General features: G+C 36.5%; 1 protein-coding gene across 1 annotated transcript in view; it reads left to right on the top strand.

Moving 5' to 3' along the window:
* Positions 1 to 11725, top strand: part of Arhgap15 (Rho GTPase activating protein 15) — a 612017-nt gene extending 600292 nt beyond the window's left edge. The window contains exon 13 of the mRNA XM_008825192.2: positions 11616 to 11725. Coding sequence (XP_008823414.1) covers positions 11616 to 11725 — 110 coding nt within the window. The remainder of the gene's footprint in view (positions 1 to 11615) is intronic.
* Positions 11726 to 14977: the final 3252 nt, after the last annotated feature.

The raw sequence follows: 14977 nt of genomic DNA, 5'->3' as shown, positions 1-14977 counted from the left end.
GTGTGTGTGTGTGTGTGTGTGTGTGTGTGTGTGTGTGTGTGTTTCTCTCAGAACTTTTGCATAGGTTTTGCAAACCATGCTGCAAAGCAGCTGTGCTCTCACGGTAAGAACTGAAGTGCTAAGATGTCCAAAAAGTTGAGGAGCTTTCTGTCACAAGCAGGGGCGACCACAACTAAAATCTGTTAAAATGGGGGTAGATCGTGGGCAGAGAGGGTAGGGTTATATAAACAAAAGGGCACAGCATAATTTGGTTGCATCAGGAATTTTTTCACAGACATTAAAACTATGGTAAACATAACAGCAGGACGCGTGCACTGCCGCACAGTGGGAAGCTCACAGTCTGCCGAGCGTGCCTGGCTCAGCCACTGCTAGAAGTCTCCGACTTTCATTAGCACTCAACAATTCACTCAGCTTCCCAGAAAAGAGGAAAAATTCAAGCAGCAAAGCTCCTCACTAATTATTGTAAACATTCCCAGGTTACAGTTGGGGGGGAGGGGACAATAACGGCAGGATGGTGGTAAATCCAAACAAAAGTGCATCCTGGAATAAAAAGAATGAAGGAGAGTGTTGGTTGCTTGCTAGTTTGTCCTAAATCAGCATAGTCTTTCATTTGGTGACAAAGCACACATTGCAGCATTAGGCCACCATTTTAAAATAGAATTTTAGAAGAATGAACCAAATTGTGGGCATCTCCTTATGCGCATAGAAGGACAGGTTATCTTCACAGTGGCTACTATTCCTCCACCCCATCTCATCCCTGGTCTCTGAGACAGAAATCGATTCCTTTAGAGGAAATCTGTAATAATAGAAAAATGTATTATGGAACCAATGTAATAAGGTAGGCAAGTAATGCCCATTTCCACAACCTATCAGCTCATATTCAGTAACTGTTTTAACTTTAAGGAACAGGAAACATATTAAGTTTCTTCAAAGGGCAAGCGCTCTACTATCATTGCTTATGAACATTTAAAATGCTAGAAGATTTTGGGGGGATGAGAGGTGATTATTTTTGCTGGATCCAGACTCGGGAATCTGGGTACTTCATTGGATCCCCCAGCTGCTATCAGTGGTGCAACACAGCAGCTTTCCTTCATGAGTGAATATTTCTCCAGAACTCATTTGCAAAGGAATCATAGCAATATTAAACACCACATCCAAACCTCCTTTAAACACACAAAGAAATGGGAAAACACATCAGAACTAGACCATTGAGAAAATCCTCCTTTCAAATTTACTGCCTGCTTCACATGCTAGTACAAAATATCCCACCAAGTCCCACTTGTAATCCATTTGAAACAATCTTGATTTGCCTAAATTGTCACATTCCTCTTGCATATTTCTTACTAAATGCAAAAATGGCAAAGAATTCTCCTCTTTCTTCATTATAAAAGTGGAGAAATTCTGACTTGTTTATTCCTAATGGAACATTTGAGAAGGAAGAAAATATTTAAATATCTCTTTCAGAAGATTAGTTGCTTCAATCTTTTTAAAAGAGAGGATTTGTTTGTTTTTCCCCATGGTAAACAACTTAGGTTTCTCATTGAAGTTTTCCATTGTTAAATTAATGCATTTTACTTTACTGGTTTGGTCCTGTGGTTCTAAAGCATCAGATCTTTTATGTCTAATTTCTTCCACACCATGTGCTCATGAATGTCATTAGGACACTGGTAGTTTAGAGATGAAATTTAAGCATCTATTTTGAACAAAATTCTTAGAGGAATCTTCAAATGCATTGTAACCTACTAAAACAGAGTCTTTTAAAAGTCCCAGTCTGACAAAATTAAACTATTTTACACCTTAGGAGAATCTAAAAGCAAAAGATTTGGGACAAGAAATGTCACAAGTATTTTGATCATTCCAGATCAAGCATATGAAATTTTGTTTGATCCACTGGTTAAGATTTTATTGACAAGATCAAGAACAGAGAAAATCTGACCACCAAGTCAGAAGAGAGAAGAGTAATTTGCAATAAGTAGACATTTTACGACCTGTCACATTAAAGTACCATGTACCTCAAGCACTGTATAGTTTTGTCAGAACAGGAAACTCCTTTAACTACATTGCGCATCTACATTTTTTTGTCACTATACATGTCGTTCTTCAAAACTTATATTAAGAATTATGATGAAAAAAATGGCTCATATTTTCAAGAAACTATAAAAAGAGAGAGGAGAGTAAAGCGAGCTGTGGCCAAAAGTCTGGGCTCAGCAGCTTTCTAGGGGAAATGGTGGGATGTGACTATGTGATTTATAATGAGAAAAGGTATCTACAACATACAATTTTCTACCTAGCTGCAAATAATAATTCATAGTGATGTCCCTTCCAGATAAAAGACCTTTGCTATGTAGGACCCATGTGGTAAAATGATCATGATAAATGTCAGACCAGTGCAGGTAACGGCTTTACAAACCATTAAGATTAGCTGGCTCTTTTTTTCCGATGATAACAGTAACCATGCTGCGACTCTATGTGGTAATAATATCTCAGTCCTGATAAATACCAGAGCCAGGCAGAGGAGTTTATCATTCCCAGTTCAGAAATGCTGACTAAAGTTACCACGTGTTGCCTGTTTTTCTTCTTTCACAATAGTCTTGCAATTTGAAGGGGGGAAAAAAGCTGAATCATAAAATTATTTTATAATCCATTTCCTAAAAGGTTGTGCTGTTTGTTTAATTCAAAACTGTTCCCTCATTTCAATGTCACTGTGTGAACATGTCAAATAAACTGGCAAAACAGGCTACCCCACTAGCCATTATCTCCTCCTCAGAGGCCTTTTGTTTAACATAAATGGTTCTGGATAAAATTTAATATACCTTTTCTAAAAGTTATCTTTAACCCCAACAACAGGTAAAAGTATTTTTTTCTTTCTTTTTCTTTTTCTTTTTTGAAAAGTATTTCTTAGCTTACACTTTTTTACTAAATGGTCACATAGATCCTACTTGTTTTCAAGTGAGATTTTTAAATCCCCTATAGACTTAATTTGCCTACCAATATAAAGAATCAGAGCATTAGGCACTTGTGTGAAAAATTCAAACCCTGAAAAGTAGAATTTCTACTCATGAAAATGTACATAGATAATGCTTAATATAAACATTATACTTAAGTATTTGAACTGTATTACTCATTTATGATGCAAAAGATTTTGAATGACTCAAAATGGTAAGATTTTTTTTAAAGATAAAACCAGATATATATGAATAAATATGGTTTAAAGAAAATTTTCACAGAACTGAATTTCAAAGAAATAAACTAGTGATCTGGATTTTCTCAGCATAGACTATCACCTAAAGATGACTTAGTGTCATATGTAAGTTACAGAAATATGCTTGGCCACCATGACACTTCCAACTTACATTGAAGATAAATTCTAGGAGGAGAGTAAGATTCTGCTCTGCCTGTGAAATTGTTGATGGAGTGTCAGACATTGCTTTACTATTCAATTCAGACATAGGCCATTACTGAGAGAAAGTTGTTTTAAAAGCCAGTTTTAGGGCTTGGGAGATACCTTAGTCAGTAAAGTGAGAGGACCTGAGTTCGACACTCAGAATTCGAGAAGAAAAGCCAGGCATTTTGGTGCATGCTCCTAATGCCAGTGCCAGGGAGGTGGGGACAAGTGGCTCCCTGAGGTTTCCTGGCAACTGTCCAAGTCTACTTAACAAGCTCCAAAACCTTGTCTCAGAAACATGCTAGACATCACTTTAAGAACAATACTAGATGTTGTCCTCTGGCTTACACACACCAACAAATGCATTAAACATATGGATGCGTGCACACACAGACACACACACAGTGATGAGTTTAGAGAATGTACTCATCCTAAAATTGATTGTATCAAAGAAATTACTCAGTTACCTAGAACCTAAAATTGAATGCGTTCACAAACTTCCTCCCCATGTGAGTAAGACCAATGCACCAGAAGTCTCTAGAATAACATAAATACAGTTATAGAAAAAAGAAAAGATGATATTTTTACTTCCCCTGGATGTATTTAAGAATGCACAAAGCCGTTAGTCATAATAATCTCGAAGACTTTGAAAATGTATTAAATGGAATTTTAAACTTATTGATTTGTAAAATTCTGTGTTATTTTGAAATTTTTGGCATAATGTGCTTATATCTCAAAAGCTTTTTGACTAACAATTATCTTACAAAATCCCATCTATAAGAAGAAAGAGATGAAGTTCATTGGTACCCATACTGTAACGTGTCTTACGTTTAAACATCTGTTATGACATATTTGTGTTTTGTCTGTCTCTCTGGATCACAAAGAGAAAGATACAGACCATCTTTATATCAGCCACAGGCTGCGACACTCACCTTACTAAGTATTGCTTTCTTCAACATATGTGTTAAATCTACTATAAATTATTTAAAAGACAAATTTACTGAATAATTTCTGGCTTTTTATTGCTAGAGAACAGGAATGGAGGGGCAAAAATATAAAGATTGTTCTTAAGATGATCATTAACAATAATCCTAATAGCACAGGGGCTTACAATGTGGCAAGGTTCTGTGCTTCCCCTAGCACCCTCTGGAGACAAGAAATGTTGTGCTCTATATATAAGTAAAAGGAAAAAAAAATTCTCAATGTCTGCAAACACTTGGCAAGTTTGGCTTGAGATAGCTCTAGATAACTGCTTCCTCCTGTGTCAGGATCAGAAATGGCCTCTAGAAATGGCTTTAAAGTAGTCGGTGAGCAGAAGCTTTCCTTGCTTATGGAACTCATGAACTTATGGCAAAGAATTAGCCAGAATAGTCTTAATATTAACATGTATTAAGTATGGAGAATTGTTCTTATTTTTAAAATTCTTCCTTAAAAACTATTGTTTATTCAAGAAATGGGCAAAGCATTGACATTTCCCAAAAGGTGAAATCATGACTACAGGGAAATCTGGAGTGATTTGTGGAAGTAATGAAACCAGATCCACTTAACAGGAGGTCCCCACTTAAGAATGGAAACAGTCCTGCTTAAACTACCTGGATGTAGTTTCTGATGGATCTTTCTCTCAGTTACTAGACCTTTATCCTCAAGTTAAACTGCTCTCACATAGCTTATCAATATTTAAGGTTAAACCTGCCAGGTATCTACATACATTGAGAATGTGGCTTCCTATGAACTAACTATAAAGTATTGTTTTCCTGGGTTTTAGAGGATGTGTGAGGAACCCAGAATTCACAAAGGTAAAAGCTGCCACCTTCAGATTAGTTTCAAGGCCATGGCAATCTCTTATTTAATATCTGATACTTCTATTTATGATAATCTATCTACTTGGGGATTTTAAACAAATCCACTTTGATAAGAGACCAAAGGATTTGCCAACATGGGGTCAACTTTGGTAGAATAATGAAGGTTTCCAGCTCTGTTCTTTTTCTTTCTTTTTGAAAATCCTAACGAGTTTATTGGGCTCGCTAACAGAGCATAGGGTGGGGGTTTATTTACAGAAGAGTGGTGTCCCCAATTAACAGCTGTGCTGGAAAGTCCACACTCAAATATAGATCCTCTGCCCAACAGCTGCACGAAATGGCAAGAGAGGTACCTCATGGCATTCTCAGCTTATGCACATCCTTAGTTCCTCCCCTACATGTAGCTAAGTTCCACTGATTGGGTGGAAGGGGTAACTGACTCCGCCCTCAACTCCTTGATGAGTGTGGGAAGGAGGTGTGACCATAGCTTCCTGGCATAGTGGTGAGAGGACACTTCCAGGTAACACTCCACCCCTTCCTCCAGCTCTTTCTTTCCACCAGCCTCTGATATTTCATGCATTTACAAAGCTATCAGATTCTGTGACTTATGTTTCTTTTAAAGAAAGAATACAAAAGAATAAAATTTATGAAAAAATAAAAATAATATAATAAAAAGAGTAAAATGTATGGCTTTACAAAATTTCTGGAAACAACCCTGAACTGTGGGCTTTCATGTGTTGGAGCTGTTAAAGAGAAGATTACAAAAAATAATTTGGACGCATGCAAGAGAAGAATCTAAAAAGTTTTAAGTAAAGAGAACTTTATGAATACCTACTCTATGTGAATTTGTGTTAAAACATTTAATTCTACAAAAATTCTGAGCTATAAAATTCTGTTGTTTTTAAGTAAAGAATTAAAAGCTTCCAGAATTTAAGCAACTTACTCATAATCATATAACAGAGAAAAAAAATCTAACCTAGTTGTGTCTATCTCCTCAATTTACAAAATGAGTTTGAAGTCTGTGTGCATCCATTTGTAACGTTTGAATTTCTCTCAGGAGTATCTTTTCCCAAAGTAGATGTATGTTATTTAAAAATATTGAATAAGCAATTGTGAAACATCAGATATTATGACACCCCCAACTAAAATTGTCATTTAAAAACATGTTCTAAAAGATTGTACCCAGATATAGGATCTTCTGATACAAAAGAAATGTTCCCTGAACAAAATCATTCCTATAAGCAAGGGCAGACTTTAACTAAATTCTGAAATGACCACAGTACTAAGAGCTTAATTTAACAAAGACTAAAACACTGCCCTCTTCCAAATATCATCTGACGTGCAGGGACTACCTTGCTTTCAGACAAGATGGTTAGACACTCCAGAGAATCTTTTCAAAGAACAGCTGTGATGCTGTGACCTCCTTAACACAAAGGGATGCAATTGTGCTTTAAGAATTATAAACAAAACAGATGAATAAAACTTCATATGCATTGGACTGATAGAATCTAGTCTTTTCTTTCTCTGGACCTCTATAACACAACAGAATTTATTTTGAAATGTGATTTAATATGCAGCTATAAATAACCTAAGGAAAATAAGACCACAGATGATAAGGCCAGGAAAGTGTCTGGAGGTCATCCGGCCTAAGGTTTTTCACTAGGCCAGATTCTTTCCAGCATCATATAACTTCATCTTATCTCCTTTCTATAAAGCATTTGGTTGTAAATGTCTTTGTTTTAGTAGCAACACTTCATGCAGATAAATGCAAATATAAGTATCATAAACCATTTTTTGAAAAATATGTCCTAAGAACCATTAATTGGAGGAGTATAAAGCCAGATTCTTATCATAACACTAAAGTCTATTGCACATCATGGAAGAGATGTCACTTCTCCAAGCAGTAGAGAATTGTTTTTGAAGAAGCTGATTTACAATAGTGAGTTCGTTAGTGTTTGAGATGGTGGCTGGAAAGAAAGGAGCTAGCAGAAAATGGCTTAGAATCACTGTTGGACAGTGAAAATGAATGCAGAAAAGTCTTGTATGCAGTTATGTGTTCCCAGTTTAGAGACTGGAAACACTATTTGAATATGAGAGACTAAAATATAATTATAGGACATAGAGTAGATATAAAAATCAATGACGCTAGAATGATGGTAGAAGTAAATGCAAGTAAAATAGAAAATATGGAGCTTGTTATTTCTGGAAAGATTTTGAACTTCTTAGTGTACACTATACCTAAGAGATGCTCTAACTCTCCATGCAGAAAAAGTTCTTTTATTCTCCCCTGTCCTAGCGGAAAGAAGCAAAATTCAGTGATACTTCATAGTCTCCTCAAACTTTCAGTATGTGACAAAGATGAGAAACCATATGCTAAAGGGAAATATTAATAGAAAACTTTGTATTTCACATGCTCATTGAATCCGTTGAAGACAGTTGGCACATCTTGAGTAAGCTGTGTACAAGTCTTAGCTCATTTACTACTCCTGTATTGTATATGCTGATCCAAATCTTAGTATGACACATCAATAAACCAAATCAGAAAAGGTGTCGTTTTGATTTTAATGTATCTAATTGCATTTTTTTTTTTTTTTGTCTTTTTGAGACAGGGTCTCCCTGCATCCCCAGCTGGCCTGGGACTCACTATGTAGACCAGGTTGGCCTTGAGCACAGAGGTCCACCAGCCTCTGCCTCCCAAGTGCTGGGATTAAAGGCATGCATCACCACGCCCAGACTAAGTTTTTTTTTATTTTATGTGTATGTGTGTATTACCTGCATATAGGTAAGTGCACCTGTTTCATGCAATGCCCGCAGAGGTCAGAAGAGGCTGTCAGATCCCCTGCTACTGGAGTTACAGACAGTTGTTAGCTGCCATGTGGATGCTGGGATTTGACCCTGGGTCTTCTGCAAGAACAACCAGTGTTCTTAACTGCTGAACCATTTCTCCAGCCCCTCTAATTGTATTTTTAGATGTTTCCCCACTTAGACTATTTGTGTTATTTCTTGATTTTTACATGCTACAGAAGGATATGCTATGTGGTACTGATTTAAATGAGAAAACATTGCTTTTGTAAAGCCCTTTCAAATGATTTTATTCTGAATATGTTTTCAGAAAAATCATTAATCCTCTTTCATATTTCAGTCTTTTCTAATCCAGTGTGCTTTTTTCCCTCCAGAATTTCAGTGTAATTTAGCCACAAATATTCATGTGACTATCCAATAATCCTATTCCTCAAGTTTGTGAGGAAGTAAAAAAATAAGGAAAAATATTTTGTAAAGTATTCTTCAAAAGGTTTCTTATAGACAGAAACCATATATTTTACACACCTCCCTATATATAACTGCTCTCCAATTAGGTCATCAATTTCTTAGACCATCACAAAATATTTAGTGTGATCTAATGCCTAGCTAGGATAGCAATTGTATATTCATCAACTGATACCACCTCAGGTCAAGAATTAGTAACCAGAGCTAGAGAGATGGCTTGAGGGTTAAGGACATTGGAGAAGACCCAAGTTCAATTCCCAGCACCCAGGACAGGTAGCTCACAGCCTCCTGTAATTCTAGCTCCAGGGGATCTGCACTCTCTGCTGGATTCCCTGGGCATTTGCACTCAAACATATGGATACTCACACACAGACACACACATATACTCATAATTTTGAAATAAAATTAATCTTTAAAAAAAATTGGTAGCTACATTTTGAATGTTCACTGCAACCAGAGAGTATGCTATATGTTAGAAAGTGAACTAGATCCAAAATGGTCTCAAAAATGTGTTGGCTGGAGGTGAGCATTTATAGTATTTATAGCATTCATTGGTGTTTGTGCAAAGTATATTGAATGCTATAGTTTATTCCATTAAGCTACTCTTTAAAATGTTATCCAAAGAGAGTAAGAAATATGTGCATGACCACATAGCTAATAAAAAGTTATTGCAGGATTTAAACGAAGGCCCACCTATTCCAATGTATGTTCATGTCTTTCATTCATTCACTAATTAATATTTTGTTCATTTTACCCATTATTTACCAGTATAGAAGCCATTTTTCTTCATAGGAAAATTCACTGTTTAATGGAGGAAACTGAAAGGCTAGACCAGTTTCACTCTCCTCTTTCTTTATTTAATTTATGGCATATCATAGGCCCCAAATGGCCCAGTGAAGTACCAATTTCCTAGCATCATTGAGTGACAGAAGGGCCACCTAGCACAAGATTCCTACTAGTTTAGGTTATGATGCTGCTCTCTTTTTCTCTTTCTTTTCCACCTTTGTTTCTTTATATGCAGTGGTCCAAGCCGTATTATGTTGGAATTTTTCTAAGAATAACTACAATTTTGAAAGCTTTGACCGTGGGTGCATTATTTATAGACCTTTGTGGTTTTAAGAGGGAAGAGAAAAGCTTCCAAGCAGAGTATTACTAGGAAGACTGCCTTCACCCCACTTTAGCCAAACATTATCTTCAGTAGGACATTTTCTTATAATTCCTTATTTTTTCAAAAACTGTCAGTTTCTAAACTAACTCTTAACCCATCAAATTTATATATCTATTAATAGGAGATTATGAATTAGGCTTTTGAAAGTATATCTTATTAGAAACTATTTGGCCTTAGTATCCACCCACCTGCAAAGACATTGGTACCCAAGGGCTTGTTTTCCTATGTCCAAGAAACCTAGACACAAGTGCTCAATGGACTCAGAGGCTCTCTTTCCAGCATGTTCCATTTTTAACAGCCTTGCTTCTCAAAGTCATCACCAGCACAGTCTTCCATTTACATTCTAAGAAGTAAGAAATGAAAAGGACAAAGAAACAAAAATCAAATGAGTTCTGCACATAGGCTTTCTGAGTTCCCACTCTGAAAGTGTTATACTTTGACTCTCATTGACCAGACTTGGTCACACTGCTAACCCAGCTGCCAAGGAAACTGGAAAGTGAACCCCTTAACTGGGCATGCTACTGCCCTGTTCACAGTGGAATGATCTTGCTAAAGGAGAAGAAAATGGATATGAGGTTGGTGTCCATCTCATGTATTGCTTTCTTATACACCAACACTTCCAGCAATGATCTCTCTGGAATCACAAGGAGCTGTCTGCTAGAAACGAAAGAGAAAATACTGGGGAGAAAGATACCTAGCTCAGTGTGCAGAAAGTGCTTAAGTTCAATAAATATCTGTTCTCTAGATGGGAAGGTCCTGGGTAAAAATATGATTGTCCAAAGTAACTACATTTTTTTAATGTGTCACCCTCTCTCTGACAGGAACAGAATGAGTAAAACAATCTAGGGGATACCCGGTTTTGAAAAACTTATTTTAAGAATGTTACCTGCTGTTATACTTCTTTGGAAGTTGTTTTTTTTTAATTTTTATGTGTATGAGTGTATTACCTGCATGTATTTAAGTTACCAGTGCCATGCAATGCCCACAGAGGTCAGAAGAGAGTGTCAGATTCTCCTGGAACTGGAATTAGGGACAACCGTTAGCCACCATGTGGATACTGGGAATCGAACCCAGGTCCTCTGCAAGTGCTTTTAACTGATGAGCCATCTCTCCAGCCCCATATTATACTTTTTTGGAAAAAATTTTAAGTCTCCTATCTTATAACAAAAAAGTACTAGTATGAAAATTCAGCATAGAAATGATTTTAAAAATTCTTTTGCTCTTTCAAAAATATTTTCCATAAAACCAAAGTAGAATGTTTGTAACATCTGTAGAATATTTAATCAAATCACATTATATGTCTTTGTCTATTAGTTTCCTACTGCTGCTATAACAATAACACCAACCTGTGGTTTCAAGAACATGAATTTATTATGTCACAGTCTTGGAGGTTAGAAATCCTCTAACATTTCACTGAGCAGAACCAGAGACATGGCAGATCTGTTTCTTCTGCAGGCTCTGTTTCCTTGGCTTTGCTGGCTATGGTGGCTTTCTTCATTCCACAGCTCCTCCCTCATCAAGCAGTCCTTCCCCTCTGTTCTCACTGTCACATCACCTTCTTTCTGTCTCATATCCTCCTGCCTCTCTCTGATAAGGACCTTTGAGATTAAACTGGGCTGAGAAGGATAATCCACAAAGTTCCCCCATGTCAATTCCTAACTTGATCACATCTTCAAAGACTCTTTTGCCAAGGATTATAACATAGACATCTTTGGAAGACATTATTCACCTCATCCCACCTTGTAACTAAGAAAATAAGGAAGCAATCCAATATCTAATCTTAAAAGGAAGATTGCATCAAAGGCACACCATTGCTACTATCATATGATTATAATCTAATTTAGAGTCCAAATAAGGAAACTATACAAGTACGTGGAGAACTGATGATTAGTACTTTTTGCTGGTGGGTGTTAGTCTAAAATTCTCCTAAGAAATCCTCCTATATACCTATAAAGTCTCATTCTCTCCTAATCTCCCTTTGAATTTCTCTTTTCAGAAAAACAAGATAACAGTGCAAGAATTGAAACTATAAGGTCTCTGGTACAAAAACTCCCTCCACCAAATCATGACACCATGAAAATCCTCTTTGGACATCTAACTAAGTAAGTTGTGTTTGTGAGTAAATGGGGAGCATTTAATTTGTATCTCTAAGACAAAGGTTCCCCAATGTGTCTGTCTCAAATCTTTCCTTCTAGCTGGCCTCATTCTTCCCACAGAGCCTGGAAATGTAACTGAAATAGGAAAGAGAACCTAAACAGGAAACTTCTGAAGGAATTAATTTTTCCTGGATTTTTTAACTTGAAGATGCTTGGTGATTAGCTGTCAGAACCATTGCTAGGGCCCAAGGTGGGCCATGTTGACTTTGCTATCTAATATCACAGAATAATCATGAAATGATTCAGACCTGAGTTAAAATACAGCCCTGCCATGTACCAAATGCTATGACCAAAATTAAGTTACTTAAATTCTCTGAAATTTATTTTGCTCTTTAACATGTGAACTCAGAATGATAAGGTGCTATCCATGTAATCAGCTAGAAGAGAGTATTCCAGGAAGAAAGAGGGCACTTCAAATACATGGAGGCCCCAAAGAGCTTGATGCACTTGAAAAGCACAAAGCAGGTTAGATAGGTTAGCATCTAGTGTGCAAGGAGTACGGTGGTGGGAAATGAGGCCATATCACAGACTGTTATGGGCTGTGAAAGACCTGAATTCCATGCTAGATACAAGGATAGGCCACTGAAGAGGCTAAATTGGGAGAGTGTAAGAGTGTTCTGGCTGCTGAGTAAAGACTACAAACATGAAAGCAGAAATAGCCATTAACAAGCTAGAAACTATAATAGTCCGGCCAGGAAATAGTAATGATTTGAATGAAGTCCTTAGAGAGAAATAAGTGGAGATATCTTGGAGTCACAAGGTTGGGGTTGCTGTTGTTTGGGATACAGTTGGGAAGGGAAAGGAGAAACCACGTGTGCCACTTTGGATTTCTGCTTGGGCAAGTTGAGAAATGATAGTGTCACATGCACAGATGGGTAAACCTGGGGAAGGAACAGGAAGAGCAGGTTGGAAAGCTCTATTTTGGCCATGTTAAGCCTGGAATAACTGTTATTGCCTTCTGTTAACACCTTCAGATAAGGCACAATACATGTGATGAGGTTTTAGCATTCACTCTATATGCATAGAATTAGTGCACTATGCACAGAAGAGTGAATTGTAACCGCAGTTTTATTTTTGTGAGATTAAATCTACCTAATCATGTTAGTCATCCATTCATTAAGATGAGCAATTCCTGAAAATTATTCAACTAATCCATGATTTTTACTGTGAATGTAATACATGCACCTGCATAAAAATATAAGAAACAATGGTGAATATACATTAAAAAGTGAAATTTGCCTACCAGTTGTTCTGAGCCTGCTGAGTAAAAGTAACTAACGTTCTTTGATGTATCCTTCCAGACCTGTTCTTAAGCACATGCAAACGTATGTGGTTGCTTCTGGGGCTGTATACATCACCCAGCACATACTGTTCTGCAACTATCTGCAACTCATAGACTGCCTTCTATTTCATCAAGCAGGCTGGTCTTACTCATCTTAATGATAGTATAGTGTCCCGTGGGTTGGTTAGTCTGTAACTTGCTGAACTAGTCATGGCATTAGAGAACAAATTATACTTTCCTGCCATATTAGTTCTCTGGTTTTACTCCCACAGGGGACGCTTTGTTTCTGAACATCCTCTGGAGTAGGGTATAAAGGGAGAAGATCTTGGCTCTTAAAGAAATAGAACAAAAGACAGAAAGACCTAGAGTCCAATCCTTGTTCTATATATTAATTGTGTTATGATCTTAGATACCTAAAACTGGATTAAATAACATCAACCATATCTTGTGGTTGTAAGAATTAAATGAGATAATACACATAAAATGGCTGGTACAAAGCTAAGCATTGTATAAAGGGAGAAGATCTTGGCTCTTAAAGAAATAGAACAAAAGACAGAAAGACCTAGAGTCCAATCCTTGTTCTATATATTAATTGTGTTATGATCTTAGATACCTAAAACTGGATTAAATAACATCAACCATATCTTGTGGTTGTAAGAATTAAATGAGATAATACACATAAAATGGCTGGTACAAAGCTAAGCATTCCTGAAATGTGCTTTTTTGTGGGGGGGGGGTCTGAGGATTCTTACACACCCTAAAAGGGGTTTCAAGTTACAAGTAAAAACTGGAGTTCTTATCACAGTAATTCTAACTGGACAAAGTCATAAAACAAATGGAAAATTATGCTCTTTAACGCTAAGATATATTTAGTCTTAAAGAGTTTTTGAGACGTGTCCATTACTTAGTCTCAATTGTTCTTCTGTTTTTACAACTGGAAAAAACAGCTATAAAACAAAGAAATTAAGAATTGGCTAACCCTTCCTTCAGAAACATACAGAGGAGAATCTATGTAGTTAAGAGCCTTCCAAAGTTCAAGATTCTCAGTGCCTACCTACGTAGGCAATCCCTATACTAACATTTCCAGTTTGATCATGTATCTTATATCTAAATGAATTTCTCAACTTTGTTAGATCTTTTGTTTAGTTAATTAAAGATGGAAATTGGTATGTTAAACTATGATTTAAAATCAGATTATTGTATTACCTCATACTTTCACATTTTAAGATTTATCATAATAGATATGGCAAGCTGTGTAATTTACCAGTCCACCAACCTTTCTTTGGTGATGTGACCATATTCCACCCTACACCAATTTGTAAACTGAGTTTAATTATGCATAAGTGTGTGTGCTCCATTATATCTTGGTAAGCATCTTTTGCTAAGTTTTTGACAAACGACCAATTGTATCATGTCATCAAAGCATGAATAAGAAGATTTCTAACTAAAATTTAAATATACTCATGTTTGAAAGAAGCATTAGAATGTTTTCCTTATTCTTGATGCATTTAGTAGTTCCTCATAAAATCTACCATCAACACTTACATGTAGTGTTTATTCCAATTTGTTGCATATATGCCATGTGTATGATATGTGTGTGTGTGTTTGTTTGTTTGTTTGGATGGGGTGAGGTAACTAATGATGTGCCAAAATTGCACTTGACCTTAGTACTCTACAGTCAACAGAGCAAAACTACAGTTTTCAGAACTGCAAGTTAAACACTGCTCTCAAAGCAGTGTAGTTGCCAACTAGGAAAGCTTACCACAGCACAGCTGGACTAGAAGATGGAGGGAAATCTTAATCATAAAGACCAACATCTTTGGAGTCGTGATTATATTCAGCATAATATGTTTAATGACTACAAGGTGTATATGGTTAGGATCCAAAGGCTTCATTCTTAATTGAACCCAAGATCAAGTT

This window comes from Nannospalax galili, unplaced genomic scaffold, assembly GCF_000622305.1.
Source record: "Nannospalax galili isolate Female #2095 unplaced genomic scaffold, S.galili_v1.0 scaffold87, whole genome shotgun sequence".
Taxonomy (NCBI): domain Eukaryota; kingdom Metazoa; phylum Chordata; class Mammalia; order Rodentia; family Spalacidae; genus Nannospalax; species Nannospalax galili.
This window is presented reverse-complemented; position numbering and strand designations above follow the sequence as displayed.